This window comes from Esox lucius, chromosome 24 (assembly GCF_011004845.1).
Source record: "Esox lucius isolate fEsoLuc1 chromosome 24, fEsoLuc1.pri, whole genome shotgun sequence".
In the NCBI taxonomy this organism is placed as follows: Eukaryota; Metazoa; Chordata; class Actinopteri; order Esociformes; family Esocidae; genus Esox; species Esox lucius.
The window spans coordinates 20,203,299-20,221,441 of NC_047592.1; the positions used below are offsets into that span (position 1 = coordinate 20,203,299).

The following is an 18,143-nucleotide window of genomic DNA, read 5'->3' on the forward strand; positions in this document are numbered from 1 at the left end:
ATCCCGAAGCCACTGAGTAATGAGTTGAAATAACACGTACGTAGAACAAAATGTCCGACAACCCAACACCGATATTCTCCTGCAGGGATTCACCTACTACGAAGAGTTTTATTTCATAGAGAGAAAAAAGAATGTTTCCAGTGTTTTCCGATTCCATTTTGTGAGGAGTGTTGTGCAAGCTATTACGCTAGATGTCCCTGACTGTGGCCCTCGAGGGCTGTAGAGTTCACAGGCTTTCATCGTGCTTTGTTGACCATGGCCTAGGCCAGGGGTATATTGTCTGGCTTATTGACCAGTTGTGCAGAGCGGAGTGGACTCTCTGGTCAGTCAATGTTTGAACATTTGAAGGCGAACGCAAAATCAACACACCTAGAAGGGACACGACAAACCTCCAGGTCACTGACCTGCCCACATTAATGTGGTTTCACAGGAGGATCTCACTGTGCGTTCTGGGTGTTCTAGTCTCAGTTATGAAAGTCAAACAGTCAAATTCATTAGGGGTAGAATGATCTGGAAGTTGTTGACATATTTCCTTGCTGACTCAAGGCTGACAGATAGCAGTTCAAAGGAGTTGGAACAGTGGGAGCTCACTAGAAGCGGAGCAATTTAAATTCTATTATGGAGTCATACTGGAGTCTTTGACTGGAGCAACAGTGAGGCCTCACACCTGGGTTGCGTTCAGAGGAGTGGAACATTACAGCAGGAGCAGCTAGAAAGAATTAGCATAGATAAGATTGTGTGTTTTGAAAATAGCCTGAAGTATCGCATCAGATCTAGTGCCCAACGTTTATCCATACTGCTCTGAATGTTGCACCCACCTGAACCATGCCTTCTGACCTAAACCCCGTCATTTCCAAATGAACAAATGAACTTTGCAGCAGCGCTGACTACTCCGCTGAAGTAGATATGTAAAGCCTGTGCACACAGAATAACCCGGCGAGATGTCTGTTAAAGCTGATTTTGCGTGTCAGCCTGCCCAGCGCTTTAGGAATGAAAACAGAAGCAGCTATTGAATAGCATCCATAATAGCTAGAGCAAAATCAACCACCCCCCATCTCACTCTTACTCTCTCTGTCACTGTGCATTAACATGGAGTGACACACGTGCAGTTTGACTCACTGACCGGTAGAGAGAAAGAGAAGGAGACTTTAAGAGGAGGGTGAGAGTGCTGTAGCGGGTGATGGGTGGGCATATAGGTTGTGAATAACGGAGGGAAGTACATGAGACATAATTTTAGTTAATGCACATGCCCATCTTACTGGCAGGGCCCGCGACTCTGTCATTGACCCTGTACTGTCGACAGCTAGCCAGCTCTGGCGCTAGATTACACATGACCCAGTGTGGCTGATTGACCCATGATATAGTGCTGTGATGCAATGTCACTCACCGTTGTCGCACAGAGCTCCTGTCCATATGGGCGCACCAGATTATTGTCTCTATCGTAATTGCCCTTGTAAACTGACGTGTAAACTGACTGAATTACCACACTGTGCTAATTCAGTAAAATGTTCATGAACTTCTCAGGAATAAACTTAAACCGAGTTGTGAGGATACTTTTGTGGCACTGAAACACAGCCATTGCTTAATGACAGTGGTGTCAGGATAAGTTCACACACAGCCTACTGCCTGATACAACCTTACTCTATGTGCTGTGTCATGCTGTCTCTTTGTGTCTGTACAATGAAACCTTAAAACCCCTAACGGTTTCTCTTTGTTTCTGTCCGTTCGTTCTCCGTCCCGTCTAATGAAATAGGCCTACAACAACAATCTAGAGCAGTGTTTTTCAAGCTGAGGTCTGTGAATTGTTGTATTGTTGTTTAGTGACAACTGTCCTTATTTCGAGGTGTTCAGATCGTGGTCGCGGCATACTGACCATGCCACGGTGGTTGGCTGCCTCCGCGTCGCCAGCGGTCCAGGTCAGAATGGGCTGCCATGTCTAGTCGCGCTTTAATGACTCCTTGGGGTAGGTTTGGCGTCTGCAAGCTCTGTCATGGTTGTTGGCTGTGGAATGTGTTCACCTCCAACACATGTGTCGCAGAAACAATCCTAAAAAAGCAAAAATTATTCCGCAGATAGTGCTCCTGTAAATTTTTAGAGATTTGGTGCCCACAATAGGAAAAGGTGTTGAGGCCTGTCGAACAAGGGCCTTCATTGGCCACTAAGAATGTTGTGAGATATTCACGCCACCTATCATATCCCAAGTACCTTCCTCTATGTGTCACCCAAACACCGGTGGCAAAGTTTTAAAACTGATGTTAGACAACTGAGCATACAGCACATCTGGGCTGCTCGTCTGCTCTGACTGCGGGCATAACAAGGCGGTTCTTGCTTCATTAAAACAAATTTTGTCGGCTATTAGCTAGTTAGCTTCTCTGTAGCTTTTTGGAGTGGCTGGCCTAGGCTTCACTGGAGGTAAACAAAGTGTTAGTTTGTGTGATCGTCAGCTCAATTTAATACCCCACCTCAGTCCTTCGATTCACTGAAAACAGATGGCAAATACTTCACTCAGTGAGGTCACTCAAATTGGATGGTCCCTCAGTAAAAGGCAACTTCAGAGACAGATGGGCACGGTGTGTGCCACTGGGATGCTCTTGGCTAACTAATCGTTTTCCCTTGAGACACAGACACAAGATCCCTAGGAGCTGCACACAACCCCACACACAAACAACCCTACACACGCACGCGCACACCCCCAAACAGACACACAAACAAAGACACACCCCCTCACACACACACACACACACACACACATCCTACACACACAAACGAACACAGGGGAAAGTTAAGCTATTGGTTTCTGAATGTTTCCCCTGATGTCAATGTTCAGTTAAACTGCCATGAATAATCATGTCCAGTTCCATTCCCCCTATAAGGTGTCTAAATCTTATTATAATTTCATGCATTGCCTTTTACCTAATCTCCCTGTCCGTTTGTCTCTGCCCTTATGTTTGTATGTCTGTGTGTCTGTCCGTCACGCCGTCTCACTTCCCTTCTTCCTCACTTCTTCCCTGTTAATTATTAAGCAAACTTTCATTTTTAATTCACTTCTTTCAAACCCCATAGAACCTCGAAGGTCCCAGATGAGTTGAGCGATATTTAGACTGCCTGTATGAGTGTGTGTTTGTGTTCAGGGCTGCCTCGCCCATTGGGCAGAATAGGGTGGTGGTCGCAGGTCGGCAGATTGACAAGGGCTGCCTTTTCCTAGCTCACCAGACCAAGACGCACGGCTGACAGCACAACACCTCACATTATTCTGCCTCAAGACGAGGGGGAAGTATTTTGCATACATTTGGCACTGATGCATGCGGGGTATTAAAAATAATGTGGCACACAGACAGCGACAAGAAGTGGCCACTTTGCTAAAGCCAGGAGTGAAAGATATCTAGCTTTGTCACGCCCTGCCCTCCTCGCTATGGCTTTGCTGGAGAGACAGCACTGCACCAGCAATCCATCAGGGGAACTTAACACAAGTCACGTAGCGGCGAACTGTGGGAGTCCCAACCTGGAGTGCCGTTAATGAGCTGAGCTTTTACATCCATTGCTAATGTGTTTTTTTATATTTTTACATATATCTCTCTAATCCAGCTTTATGTTTTTTATTATATACAGTTAGTTACTACAGTACCCTCCTCACAGTGGTTCCCAACCTTTTTCAGCTACTGTACCACCGACAGAATTTTGCTCTGCTTGGAGTCTCTCATCCTCTTGTGGTCTCTCATTCTTAGCTGTTGGTGAATGACAATAGTTCACTTCCTCAATGTATAAAATATTTCCCAACACTCCTATGCACATACTTTATATAACAGGGCGACATCGACTAATATGATTTATCCAATAGATCGGGTGGAAACTTCATAACACACCTGAACAGGTCTTCCTTCTCTTCTTCTGTCCTTAACTCACAGGCACAGCAGACTCCAGACTAATCGATACAATGTTGCAAGTTTTATATTGACCCCTTTGGCTCGGATCAATGTCGAGAGATTGTTGCCAGTTCTCTGGCGATAACTCAATATACAGGTTTTGTAGTGAAATATAGTCAATTGGGGAAAAAACTGAAGATATTCATGACATAGCAATGTGCGGGTCTGTTTTACAAATGGTTATCCTACCACATAAATGGTGACAACCTATCTCATGGATGGTAATTTGCAATCACATGGATGGTAATATCCCATCACATGGACGGTAATATCTCATCACATGGATGGTATTATCCCATCACATGGACGGTATTATCTCATCACATGGACGGTAATATCTCATCACATGGATGGTATTATCCTATCACATGGACGGTATTATCCCATCACATGGACGGTATTATCCCATCACATGGACGGTATTATCCCATCACATGGACGGTAATATCTCATCACATGGATGGTGTTATCCCATCACATGGATGGTGTTATCCCATCACATGGACGGTATTATCCCATCACATGGATGGTATTATCCCATCACATGGACGGTAATATCTCATCACATGGATGGTGTTATCCCATCACATGGACGGTATTATCCCATCACATGGACGGTATTATCCCATCACATGGACGGTATTATCCCATCACATGGATGGTATTATCCCATCACATGGACGGTATTATTTCATCACATGGACGGTAATATCTCATCACATGGACGGTAATATCTCATCACATGGACGGTATTATCCCATCACATAGATGGGTGCTCATAACATTGCATTACACCCTGACACTTTCCTAATCCAGTTGGTGTGCGTTAGCATCTTTATGTTTGTGTGTGTAGTAGACAGAGAGCGGGAAAGAGATGCTTTCATATAAGAACAGATATTTATGTATACATGTATTATCTCTAGGACGTTAACGAGTGAAGCCATGACAACTGAGATGCAGGAGATCGCCATCACAGAGGAGAAGCCTTTACTTCCTGGTCAGCCTGATCCTGTAAAGGTCAGTGACTGTACACAAACGTTATATAAATGTCCTCCCAACCGCGTCAACTCTGTCTGACACACATACACATATACACAATCCTTATCCTCCAGCTCCTTACACATACACACTGTCACAGTAAATCTCAACGGGCCATATACTTGTGGGGGCAGATGCTTGCATTTATCTTGTGTTTCTATATGCGCGTGTGTGTGTGTGTTTGGGATTTCTGGGCTGGGCTGGCCCAGCGTGGCTGACGTCTGAGCCCTGAGGCTGTGTTGGATGAGATGCTTCTCCTGGATGTCATTACAGTCCTGGAGAGAAGGGTTAAGATTCATTATAAGTGCCGCCCCCTACTGGTTACAATGAGGAACCACGGTTTCAAAGAATAAACGGGCTTGTGCAGCGCTAATTCTAGGTCAGGGCTTGACTCAAATTTAAATAGGTGCAAGTACTTTATGTGGTGGAAGTGAACATGTGAGGGAACTGAACCCATGCCTTGGTCAATAACTGCACTAAGCTACCTTTGACCTTTTCCTGCAAATGGCTGCAGATACTCATTTCGTTCCTAGGTAGGAATTGTCACCTGAAATGGGTGACTTTTTAATTTTGTGGTTTTTATGCATGTTTGTAGGATGTCGAAGCTGCAGCTCGGATACTTTTGGACCAGGGCCAGGTAAGACAGTTTCTGTTGTTGGTATTCATCCATGGATGATTGTTCAGCATGCATGTTCCTGCGTGTCCGCGTTTGTGACTGTATGTGTTATTTTCTCTGTATTCTTGCTGGTATCTCAACTCTCCTCCCATCCCTCCCTCCTTCTCTCCCTCCCTAACAGGAACACAGTATTGAGACTCCTCATGGTGTCCTCCACGTTACTCTGTACGGAACGTCCAAAACACGCCGCCCGGCCATCCTCACCATCCATGACGTTGGCCTGGACAGTGAGTCGCTCTTTTCATCCTTCTGTCTTTCCTTCTCATCTCTTCAGTCTATCTGGTTCTCTAGTCATGTAGTCAATCTGTTTCCTCAGTCATGTAGTCAGTCTGTTTCCTCAGTCATGTAGTCAATTTGTTTCTCTTGTCATGTAGTCAATCTGTTTCTCCAGTCATGTAGTCAATCTGTTTCTCCAGTCATGTAGTCAATCTGTTTCCTTAGTCATGTAGTCTGTTTCTCTAGTCATGTAGTCAATCTGTTTCTCCTGTCATATAGTCAATCTGTTTCCTTAGTCATGTAGTCTGTTTCTCTAGTCATGTAGTCAATCTGTTTCTCCTGTCATGTAGTCAATCTGTTTCTCCAGTCATGTAGTCAATCTGTTTCCTCAGTCATGTAGTCTGTTTCTCATGTCATGTAGTCAATCTGTTTCTCTAGTCATGTAGTCAATCTGTTTCCCCCTAACAAAATGTTGAATCTAAGAAATGTTATTGTTTCTTGAAAAACACATGCTCACTTTGATGCCAGCATTTCAAAAAAGATTAAACATAGGCACCAAACGACTGGAAAGGTTGTGTAACGCTAAAAACATCACATGGTGGAATATCACACAACTAATTAGGTAAATTGGCAACAGGTCAGTAACATGATTCGGTATTAAAATAATTCCAGAGAGGATGGGTCTGGCAGAAGTGAGGATGGGGAGGGGTTCACCACTCTGTGAACAACAGCACAGGCAAATAGTGCCACAGTTCAAGAATAACATATCACAATGTAAAATGGCAAAGAATGTGGGGATATCTTCATATACGGTACACAATATCATTAAAAGATTCAGAGAATTTGGAGTAATCTCTATATCCGAAAAAGGGACAAGGCCGTAAACCAATACTGGATGGATGTGATCTTCGAGCCCTGTGGCGACACAGCATTAAAAACAGACACGTAGTGGAAATCACTGCTTGGGCTCAGGAACCCTTCCAAAACACTTCTGTGAACACAGTATGTTGCCACATCCACAATTGCAAGTTAATACTCTTCCATGCAAAGAAGAAACCAAACATAAACAACATCAAGAAATACCAGCACCTTCTCTGGGCCCAAGCTCATTTTAGATGAACAGACGTGAAGTGGAAAACTGTCCTGTGGTCTGATTAATCAACATATTATTGGGAATCATGGATAATGTGTCCCCCGGGCTAAAGAAGAGAGGGACCATCCGGCTTGTTAACAGCACACAGTTCAAAAGCCAGCATCTGTGAGGGTATGGTGGCGCATACAGCTGTGCTCAAAAGTTTGCATAACCTTGGAGAATTGGTAATATATGCACAATTTGCAAAGAAAACATTAATGTATTTTATTTCTTATGGGATTCACATTCAACTGTAGGTCATAACATTGATGCTAAAGGGGGCAATACACAGTATTAAGAACTAAGGGTATGCAGACTTTTGAACAGGGGTCAGTTAATTTTTTTCTTTGTTGCCATATTCTGTTTTGTGATTGTGCCATTCTTTTATTACCTACACTTGAATATGAATCCCATAAGAAATAAATGTGTGTTTTGCCTGCTCACTTATGTTTTCTTTACAAATGGTACATACAGCTCCAGAAAAAATTAATAGACCACTGCAGCTTTTTGTTTCCTTTCCATAAAAGTTGAAAAGGAATGTTTTGAGGAACAGAAGCGTTCAGTTTTAAAGTGGTCTCTTAATTTTAACCTTTCTGTTCTTCAATCAAAACCTTCCCTGTTCGACATTTTGGAAAGGAAAGAATAAGTTGCAGTTACCAATTCTCCAAAGGTATGCAAACTTTGAGCACAACTGTAGTTATAGGTTGCTATGGAATAGATGATGGGCTTGATGTTATTATAGCTTTAAAGTGTTTGATCATTAACTTTAATCAAATACTATATAGTAATATTATAGTTATAGTTCATTTAAGACAGTATAGCAATGCATTTGGTGTTGTGCTTGTTACCAAACAGTTTATGTAGTTTTTCATCAGCCTATTAACTAATGAGAAAGGTTCAGTGTTGACCTCTTTGTGTGAAAAAGTGTTCGTGGGATTTCTGACCCAAATTAAGGGTTTTTAAACACTCAAACCCTTTTTTTTCTCTGTGACATTTGCAACGTGAAATTTAATTTTCTCACCATTCTTACCAATCTCTCCCAGGTAAAAGCTGCTTCTCTCCTCTGTTTGAGTTTGACGAGATGCAGGAAATAGTGAAGAACTTCACCCGGGTCCACATTGATGCCCCTGGCCAGGAGGAGGGAGCCTCGGCCTATCCCATGGGGTAAGGCGTGTGTTTGAGGGGTACAGTGTGTGTTTGTGGGGTACAGTGTGTGTTTGTGGGGTACAGTGTGTGTTTGTGGGATAAGCAGTGTGTTTGTGGATTAAGCTATGTGTTTGTGGAGTATGGTGTGTGTTTGAGGGGTACAGTGTGTGTTTGTGGGATAAGCAGTGTGTTTGTGGATTAAGCTATGTGTTTGTGGAGTATGGTGTGTGTTTGAGGGGTACAGTGTGTGTTTGTGGGATAAGCAGTGTGTTTGTGGATTAAGCTATGTGTTTGTGGAGTATGGTGTGTGCTTGAAGGGTACAGTGTGTGTTTGTGGGATAAGCAGTGTGTTTGTGGATTAAGCTATGTGTTTGTGGAGAATGGTGTGTGTTTGAGGGGTACAGTGTGTGTTTGTGGGATAAGCAGTGTGTTTGTGGATTAAGCTATGTGTTTGTGGAGTATGGTGTGTGTTTGAGGGGTACAGTGTGTGTTTGTGAGGTACCGTGTGTATTTGTGAGGTACGGTTTGTATTTGTGGGGTATGGTGTGTGTTTGTGGGGTACGGTGTGTGTTTGAGGGGTACGGTGTGTGTTTGTGGGGTACGGTTTGTATTTCAGGGGTACAGTGTGTGTTTGTGGGGTAAGGCGTGTGTTTGAGGGGTACAGTGTGTGTTTGAGGGGTACAGTGTGTGTGGGGTACAGTGTGTGTTTGAGGGGTACGGTGTGTGTTTGTGGGGTACGGTTTGTATTTCAGGGGTACAGTGTGTGTTTGTGGGGTAAGACGTGTGTTTGAGGGGTACAGTGTGTGTTTGAGGGGTACAGTGTGTGTGGGGTACAGTGTGTGTTTGAGGGGTACAGTGTGTGTTTGAGGGGTACAGTGTGTGTTTGAGGGGTACAGTGGGTGTGGGGTACAGTGTGTGTTTGAGGGGTACAGTGTGTGTTTGTGGGGTACAGTGTGTGTTTGAGGGGTACAGTGTGTGTTTGAGGGGTACAGTGTGTGTTTGTGGGGTACAGTGTGTGTTTTAGGGGCACAGTGTGTGTTTGAGGAATAAGCTCTGTTTCTTTGGGTTAAGCTATGTGTCTGTGGGGCACGGTATGTGTTTGAGGGGTGAGCTTTGTGTTTATGGATACGGTATGTGTTTCAGGGGTGTGGTGTGTGTTTGTGGGATACAGTGTGTTTTTGTGGAGTACAGTGTGTTTGAGGGGTATGGTGTGTGTTTGCTGGGTACGGTGTGTATTTCAGGGGTACAGTGTGTGTTTGTGGGGTACGGTGTGTCTTTGTGGGGTACGGTGTGTGTTTGTGGGGTACGGTGTGTGTTTGTGGATTACAGGGTGTGTTTGAAGGGTACATTTTGTGTGAGTCTGCATTTAACCATTTGTTACCGTTCATGTGTTTTAGGTACCAGTATCCATCAATGGATCAGCTTGCTGAGATGATCCCTGCAGTCCTGACTTATTTCAAGTGAGTCACACATGTTGCTACATGCTGTTTATTATTTTATAACGAAAAATAAATAAATTACTGCATTAAAATGCAAGTCTAAGTACAGCTTTGTTACAGTCAAAAATCTAAATTCATACACTCAGCTTTGCTTGTAATGTCTTATGTGTACATATTGCTTCTTCAGGTTTTCTCTATACTTATCATCATGTCTGCATTTAACTTTTTTTAACTGCAAAATGAATTGCCTTATGCGGTAATCCAGGTTGGACTCAAGCTCTTTTCTCCCTCTCTTTTCCTAGTTTCCGTTCTGTTATCGGAATGGGAGTGGGAGCTGGTGCTTACATTCTCTCCAGTTTTACAGTGAGTGTCGGATTTCCCCTCATCCTGTTACGGAGCCTTTTTCACTTCCAACAGCTGCCCTGTGATAAATCACATTATGAAATCCTGGTAATGTCTCTAATGGGATCTGTTGGCATCAGTACGTGCTTCGAATGAACAGAGGTTAGTACAAACCTGCTGTTACTGAAAGAACTCAAATACAGGGAGCCTATTCCTCCAGGTCCACAAAGGTGCAGTCCAAGCAGTGCGTTGGTGGGACACAACAATGAGACAGTTATTCAAGTTCCCTTCCCCCGATGCACAGTCTAACTTCCTAACTCCCTTGCCTGCTCTCAGATGGCCCACCCAGACTCTGTTGAAGGTCTCGTTCTCATCAACATCGACCCCGAAGCCAGAGGGTGGATCGACTGGGCTGCCCACAAGGTTACTGTCTCTTCAATACATTTAAAGGCAACAGGCTGCTTACTGCCGCAACGGTTGTCGGTTTGGTTCCCGCTGCGGTCGCCCATGAGGAAAACGTCAGCATGCACTTAGGAAACATTAGTAGGACGAAGTGACTGCATGAGTCATCCTTGTTGAAATGAATTAACTACTAGAAAGAGCTGGTTTTAACTGAGGTGGGATTGATTTTTCTGTATACATATATTTATATTCTCTATCCTCTCTCTCCCTCTCACTCTTCTGTCCATCTTTCTCCTCAATATCCTTCTATCTCTTCTCTCTATCCTTTCCTTTCTCTGTCTGCAGATCAGTATGCTGACGTCCTCACTTACAGAGCAGATCTTGAGTCATCTATTCAGTAGGGTGTGTGTGTGTTACTTGTGTGTTACATGGCTGGGTGTGTTTTATAACTGTCCCTTTATCTGTATGATTACACATTATACCGTATAATACATGACACAGTGAGGATGGCTGTTGTATAATATCTGTTTTGGTTTGTAGGAGGAAATATCCGAAAATGGAGACCTGGTGAAGTCACACAGAGAACGCATCTCCAAAGCCCCCAACTTTTCCAACATCGAGCTCTTCTGGAAGAGCTACATCAGGTACACCAGCGCACATACAAATGCACACGGCACACAATCCGAACCTCCCACGACCTGACCTTCAACTCCCCTGGCCCCGCCTGAAGGGGCCCCGACCAGGCGAAGCCATAGTCGAGAAAGAATCGGACACCACGAAACGGGGGGGGGGTGAAAAAATGACAACCACTATCTAACCTCCCATTCCTCCTATGCGTTTCAGCCGCAGCGAACTTCCCGTGGAACGCAACAACAACTTCAAGTGAGCCATTTAACATCTGCCTATCAGCCCCAACAGTAGAATGGAACATGTCTCTCACTGGCTGCGTAGTATTTAGATACTATCACATCCCCGTTTTCTGTGTCTGTCTCTCAGGTGTCCTGTGATGCTGGTGGTTGGGGATCAGGCACCGTATGAAGAGGCTGCTGTAAGACAACCACATACATTATACCTTCAGTGATGGACCCCCTTCTTGAACCCTTGTATACAGAGCATAATGAATGTAATGAATGATGTGGCTGATGACTAATGGTGAGGACTTATTTGTTTTTCCCTCCTTGTCCACTAGATGGAGTGCAACAGCAAACTGAACCCAACAACAACCTCATTCCTCAAGGTGATCAATTTCCACTCGAGTCTTTGGTCTGACATGTGGTTGCCATTTCGTATCTCTGCTGTCAGTAACTTTGCTGTCAATTCAAACATTACATCTTCTTCATCTTCTTCTCCCTCAGATGGCCGATGCTGGGGGTCTTCCACAGCTCACCCAGGTAACATATTTTACACATACTGTGGATATAAAAAGTCTACACACCCCTGTTAAAATGCCAGGTTTTTGTGATGTAAAAGAATGAGACAAAGATAAATCATGTCAGAACTTTTTCCACCTTTAACGTGACCTATAATGTGAACAATTCAATTGAAAAACAAACTGAAATCTTCAAGGGGTAAAAATATAAAATAAAAACCTTACAATAACCTGGTTGCATAAGTGTGCACACCCTCTTATAACTGGGGATGTGGCTGTCTTCAGAATTAACCAATCACATTCAAACTAATAGACTTCTCATGTTAAATAGAAGTCATTACACACCTGCCATCATTTAAAGTGACTCTGATAACAAATAAAGTTCAGCTTTAGTAGGATTTTCCTGACATTTTCTTAGTTGCATCTCAGAGCAAAAGCCATGGTCCACAGAGACCTTCCAAAGCATCAGAGGGATCTCATTGTTGAAAGATATCAGTCAGAAGATGGGGACAAAATTATTTCCAAAGCATTAGATATATCATGGAACACAGTGAAGACAGTTATCATCAAAATATGGCACAACAGAGACATTACCAAGAACTGGACGTCCCTCTAAAATTGACGAGAAGAAAACTGGTCAAGGAGGCTTCCAAGAGGCCTACAGCAACATTAAAGGAACTGCAGGAATTTCTGGCAAGTACTGGCTGTGTGCTACATGTGACAACAATCTCCTGTATTCTTCATATGAATGGGCTATGGGGTAGGATGGCAAGACAGAAGCCTTTTCTTACAAAGAAAAACACACAAGCCCAGCTGAAGTTTGCAAAAACAAACATCAAATCACCCAAAAGCACATAGGAAAATGTGTTATGGTCTGAAAAAACAAAGGTTGAACTTTTTGGCCATAATTTATTACTAATTTATTACTGGCCATAATTTATTAATAAAATCAAAAGGTGCTTCAACAAAGTATTAGTTTAAGGGTGTGCACACTTATGCAACCAGGGTTATTGTGAGTTTTTATTATTTATTTATTTTTTCCTCAAAGATTTCAGTTTGTTTTTCAACTGAATTGTTCACATTATAGGTCACATTAAAGGTGGAAAAAGTTCTGACATGATTTATCTGTCTCATTCTTTTACATCACAAGAACCTGGCATTTTAACAGGGGTGTGTAGACTTTTTATATCCACTGAACTTGTTACTGTCCAGTTACACAACACCACATGTATTTAGACATGATATCATATAATGTATCTTCTATGTCGTTTTCCAGCCTAGCAAACTGACAGAGGCTTTCAAGTACTTCGTCCAGGGGATGGGCTACAGTAAGTTTACTTCTGCTTGTATTCTGTTGGAATGACAACTGATTACGCAACTCTTTCTCTGCATGTAAGAGTCTCTAAAGCAGTGTTTCCTAATCGTTGTCCTTGAGACCCAAAGGGGTTCACTTTTTTGTTTTTGCCCTAGCTCTCACACACCTGATTCAAATGAAAGACTTGATGATGGGTTGATTACATCAAACAAGTGTGTAGGTGGCAGGGCAACATTTGAAACAGCTTTGTGAGTGCTAGGGCAAACACAAAAACATGCACCCCTTTGGGTCCCAAGGACCCGGATTGGGAAACACTGCTCTAACGTAATAAGATACTAAAGTCAAATAACCTTCTCTCCTTCTTGATCTCTCCCCCCTTTTCTTTCTCTCCCTTCCCTCACCCCCCCCCCCCTTCTTTCAACCTTTCCCATAGTGGCGTCGTCCGTCATGACCCGTCTCTCCCGCTCACGCACCGCCTCCCTGTCCTCCATCTACTCCATGGAGGGAGACCGCGTGCGCTCTCGCACCTTGTCTCAGAGCTCCCAGGGCGGGCTGATGCGCGAGCGCTCTCGCACCCTGTCTCAGAGCTCCCAGGGGGGGCAGGGGTCTTCCAGCCCCTCCAAAACCATGGAGGTGTCCTGCTGAAGGGAGAAAAGGGGGCAGTGAGAGGAATGTAGAGAGCGAGGGATGGATGGAGAGAGAGAGAGAGAGAGAGGTATAAGTAGAGGAGTGGAAAGAGAGACGCATGGGTGATTGGTTGAGGATGGGGGGTGAGAGTTTTGGATGAAATGGGAAGGCGTTTGTCACTAATCCAGTCCCGCGTCACTTATCCCTGTCGTTGCCTCAGTCTAGCTAAAAGGGTGAACAGAGAGCGCCAGAGACCGAACGGAAGAGAGACTTACGGGAAAGTGGCTTAAAGGAGAGGTAGAGGAGCGGAGGGGAAATGAAAGACAAAGACACTAATAGCCTGTCCTCCACAATTCACCTCAACCTGGTCTATTCGTCTCTACACCCAGACAACAAACAATAGAGGGAACGGATAAACAAAACAAAACAAAAACGGGAATGTAATAAAGGGAACAATAAAGGGAATGTAGGTGTGTTTCAGATGGTTTGGCCAGTCCCCTCCCTCCCACAGTGGAAACGCTTTTAGCCAATAAAGCCCTTTACCTTAGAGAGTGGGAGGGGCCTCATATAAGTGTTAACCTGTAGTAATGATTAGGATAATGAGAAAGATGAAAATTATATTAATGCAGAGTAATAATGACAATGATGTTTTAGTAATATTATAACGTTGTTTATCTTTAATTTTTAAGTTTGAAATAATATAAAATAGAATAGGGGGATAATAAATATAACAGGAATACTTTAAATAAAAAGATGTGTCTGTCAACCTGTTTTAATCTTGTTTTCGGTGTCTTTTTTAATTTAGTTTTTTTACAACTTGTCTTGGTGAAGGGATGGGGCTTCTCATTGGACACATGATCATTAACCATAGCAACAGCTAATGAGAATCTGCTTCCCACTCGCTGTTGCCAAGCAGATTTCATTGGTCGACTTTGTGACTAGTTGTAGTTAGGGTGGGTGGGTTGGGGGTGTATTTTGGGATTTGACTCTCTGAAGTAAATGCATGCCTGATTGGATTTCAGCAAATGTGAATATACTGGATGTTTTCTTTTCCTTTGAATTGCAAAGATGAGTTTTTGGGATGTGTGCGTTTCTGATTAAGCCGATAGGTGAGGTATAGCGAGAGTGAGGATGGGGGATGAAGCATGAAATTGTCCTAGTAAACAAACACCTATAGCAGTTAATCAGTAACAGTGCTTCCGATACTGCTGGCAGTCCCAGACTCTACCATGTGGGTTCACTGTGTTTTCCTATGGGGCTGACAGCCTTACCCTGGCCTACATAGACATATACCTCCTATGAGATACTACTAACCTACTTGAGTCTTAATCCAACAGATATGATACCTTCCTGAACTAACATACTGTATGTTGTTCCGTGGCTTGACGCGTCGGTGTTGCACATACCTGAAGTGATGCACTGGTCATGACTGACAGGTGAGAGCGCCAATAGCGTGGTGGTCTTTCTGAAGTAGGAGCTATATGGAGTGGGAGGTACTAGACTGGAATATTTAGATAATGTTTAAAGTCGTGAGTGTGAGTGAGACATTACAATGGCATTGCTTAGGTGTGTGTTTGTGTTTACGTGCAAGTGTGTGTGTGTGTGTGTGCTCTCATACCTTCTTAGCACTATTTAAAGGACTGACAATGAACCAGCCCCTATGCTGCCAACAGGAAATAGCCACGTCCCTTATCTAAAGGCCTGACTATATATTCCTCAAATCCTACTAATGGAATTGATATCTGTGTACATGGCACAGTTAGAACATGTACCACATGTTAAAAAGGTCCCTATGATTGACTGGCCCCCTCTGCTTCAAATTAGCATATTCAGCTGTATGAAAGCGCTGTTCATTAAAATGTTTATGTTTCCCAGTAAATGACTAACCAAATGCCAGTTTTCTGCATATTTACTGGCTAATAATAACAAAGCTCAAAAAATATCTTTGATTTATGACATTTGAAGCCCATTACCAAACAGTATGGGTTGCCGGAGGCATCCCACAAAGACTAAAAAGAAAAGCTCATTGGTTTGTTAGGATTGTAATACAATTTTAATGAAATTACACTTTAAATTGTAATTTGTGATTTAAACAGGAAAAAACCTGGTCAAAAGCTACACATTTAATATGTCAAACCAATGGATTGAATGAACTTTCATGACCCAGTTACAGAAAACACTTGGAGAGCTGTGTTTATATTTCTGGGAGTGTGTATGTGTTTGCGTGCAGTTTGTGTCTGTGTTTGTGTATTGGTTTCTGTAGATGCGTGCAATCATTAACATGACGTATTTAAACTGTCAGATATTCATTTTTTAAAATGCAAGACATAAACCTAACTCTTTGGAGTTGTAGTTCATGTGTCTAATTCTAATGAAAACTATTACAATTATTTACAACTCCCTTTATAGCTCCCCCTAACTAAGTTACTGACAGTAGAGCTGTTTGGATCATTGATGATGAACATTCTGAGGATAAGTCACAAAAAAAGTGAATTTTGTTGATGAAGACATGGGTGTGGTTAAAAGGATGAATTTGTTCCTAGTGACTTTTAGAGATGCCATGTTGGTGATGCAGAGAGGTGATAAAGACTGAACAGTAAAATGGAAATTAAATAATTTTGCTCCTCCCAGTCTTGCTATGAGAATCAAACCAATCTGGCGTGAGAGCGGCTACCAAAAATTGGAAAATGGGTGGAGCCAAGAAATTTCCCAAAAAGAGTGGGCTAGGGCTGAGTGAATGTACGCTTGTCCATTTCTTTTTTGTTTTTACTCTTGTTTTTCTTTAATTCATGCTTTTTATTTTTTTGAACATTTGGTTCATGTGTTAGTTTACCCTCCCATTGTGGTTAAAAGTAAAAAATGTGTTAGTTCTTGTGTAAAATTTTTTGCATTAGCACAAAAAATTAAGAACATTATAATTAATTAACATACAAATGATAATGAATAGTACAATTGCATTAACTGGTGTGGCTAATTTGTTTGTGTAATATAATGAACATCCTTAAAAAAATAAATATTAATCAAAGAAGAAATCTTGACTGTGCTTCCCCATCTTTATTAGTCTGTATGGAATTCAAAATGGAAATGAGTTCATGTAAGAGAGAAGCTGATTTTGTCCCATTTGGAAATGGGTCTCAAAATGAATGCCAGAAACAACAAACAGCCACAACGTCCAAGAGCACGTACTTTACCTGAAAACCTACCAGGTGAAAACGTGACATTAACCACAGAGGGAACACATTGAACTGTGATCCAGCAAGCTGCAACTCCAAGGGCATACGTAGTGAGCTAATCCAATTCCAAGGGCATACGTAGTGAGCTAATCCAATTCCAAGGGCATACGTAGTGAGCTAATCCAACTCCAAGGGCATACGTAGTGAGCTAATCCAACTCCAAGGGCATACGTAGTGAGCTAATCCAACTGTAAGGGCATACGTAGTGAGCTAATCCAACTCCAAGGGCATACGTAGTGAGCTAATCCAACTGTAAGGGCATATGTAGTGAGCTAATCCAACTCCAAAGGCATATGTAGTGAGCTAATCCAACTCCAAAGGCATATGTAGTGAGCTAATCCAAGGTACAACAGAATGGTGACAAGTCTGGAGGTCCCCAGGAGGGGTCCCGCGCCACACAGGAGCCCTCCAAATGTTCATCTCAAAGAGGGCAATTTGATTTATTATTATTATTATGCTGCAGGTGTGATAATGAAATATGTCTGTCTGGTGTTTTATATGATAAAGAGTCTTTCAGAACAGCAACAGGTTTTCTCTGGTTTCAAACCTGTCTGCTTCGTAAACATGGAAGAATGACACACAAAAATGACACATTATCATAGTCCCTTTCCATAAAATACTCAAATGTACTAACTTTTCATTAATCCCTTTTTTTGCTAAGAAAGTAATGAACCATTTTGGATTAATCCAGTGTTGTGTGCTCTTAATGTGTTCAATGTAAACTGACAGGGATCTCCACCAATGCAACCCCTAGTGGTATCTCCAGATGTTCGTGTACATGAATAATCACAGTTATTCAGTCAGAAATGATCGAAAAAACAGTTATAGGTAATAAATAAATACGTAAAAGTCTCAACTACTGGCAACAGCCAAGTTGAGACATAAGATCTCAATCTTCAATTATGTTTTACACAAGGCCATAGGTATTCATATGGGGAATATATGAGGCAATTTTGGGAGAAAATACATTATTTTCTTACTATTGTTTTTATACAAGAGCTGAGAAATGCTGTGGAAATGTTTACAGTGTTCTCCACACATTTTGGTGTTTAGCTTCCCACCAAAACTGTAGTACAACACAATACCACAGAGTGGCAGGACTACGGTTCATTAGATTAAGCTGATTTTGCATAGATTGTCTTTTAGGTGTCTTAATAATGTGTGCCCTCTGGTCCTGTTGGAACTGGGGATGAGGAATTGGAGGTTTACATATCTTGGCTTGCAGTTGTCAAGGTTGCTAGCTAGGCTAATGTTTTGTTTGAAAAATGTATCTGAAACATGGAGC

The 18,143-nt window shown here is 42.5% G+C and overlaps 1 protein-coding gene across 1 annotated transcript in view; it reads left to right on the forward strand.

Moving 5' to 3' along the window:
- LOC105006415 (protein NDRG2) overlaps nt 1-15,541 on the forward strand; it is a 27,206-nt gene extending 11,665 nt beyond the window's left edge. Inside the window, exons 2-16 of the mRNA XM_020043251.3 lie at nt 4,847-4,940; nt 5,557-5,598; nt 5,759-5,864; nt 8,029-8,149; nt 9,529-9,591; nt 9,873-9,933; nt 10,249-10,335; nt 10,660-10,716; nt 10,855-10,958; nt 11,158-11,196; nt 11,311-11,362; nt 11,504-11,551; nt 11,670-11,705; nt 12,960-13,011; nt 13,432-15,541. Of these exons, the coding sequence (XP_019898810.2) occupies nt 4,866-4,940; nt 5,557-5,598; nt 5,759-5,864; nt 8,029-8,149; nt 9,529-9,591; nt 9,873-9,933; nt 10,249-10,335; nt 10,660-10,716; nt 10,855-10,958; nt 11,158-11,196; nt 11,311-11,362; nt 11,504-11,551; nt 11,670-11,705; nt 12,960-13,011; nt 13,432-13,643 (1,155 nt within the window). The 5' untranslated portion in view covers nt 4,847-4,865 and the 3' untranslated portion in view covers nt 13,644-15,541. The remainder of the gene's footprint in view (nt 1-4,846; nt 4,941-5,556; nt 5,599-5,758; nt 5,865-8,028; nt 8,150-9,528; nt 9,592-9,872; nt 9,934-10,248; nt 10,336-10,659; nt 10,717-10,854; nt 10,959-11,157; nt 11,197-11,310; nt 11,363-11,503; nt 11,552-11,669; nt 11,706-12,959; nt 13,012-13,431) is intronic.
- Nucleotides 15,542-18,143: the final 2,602 nt, after the last annotated feature.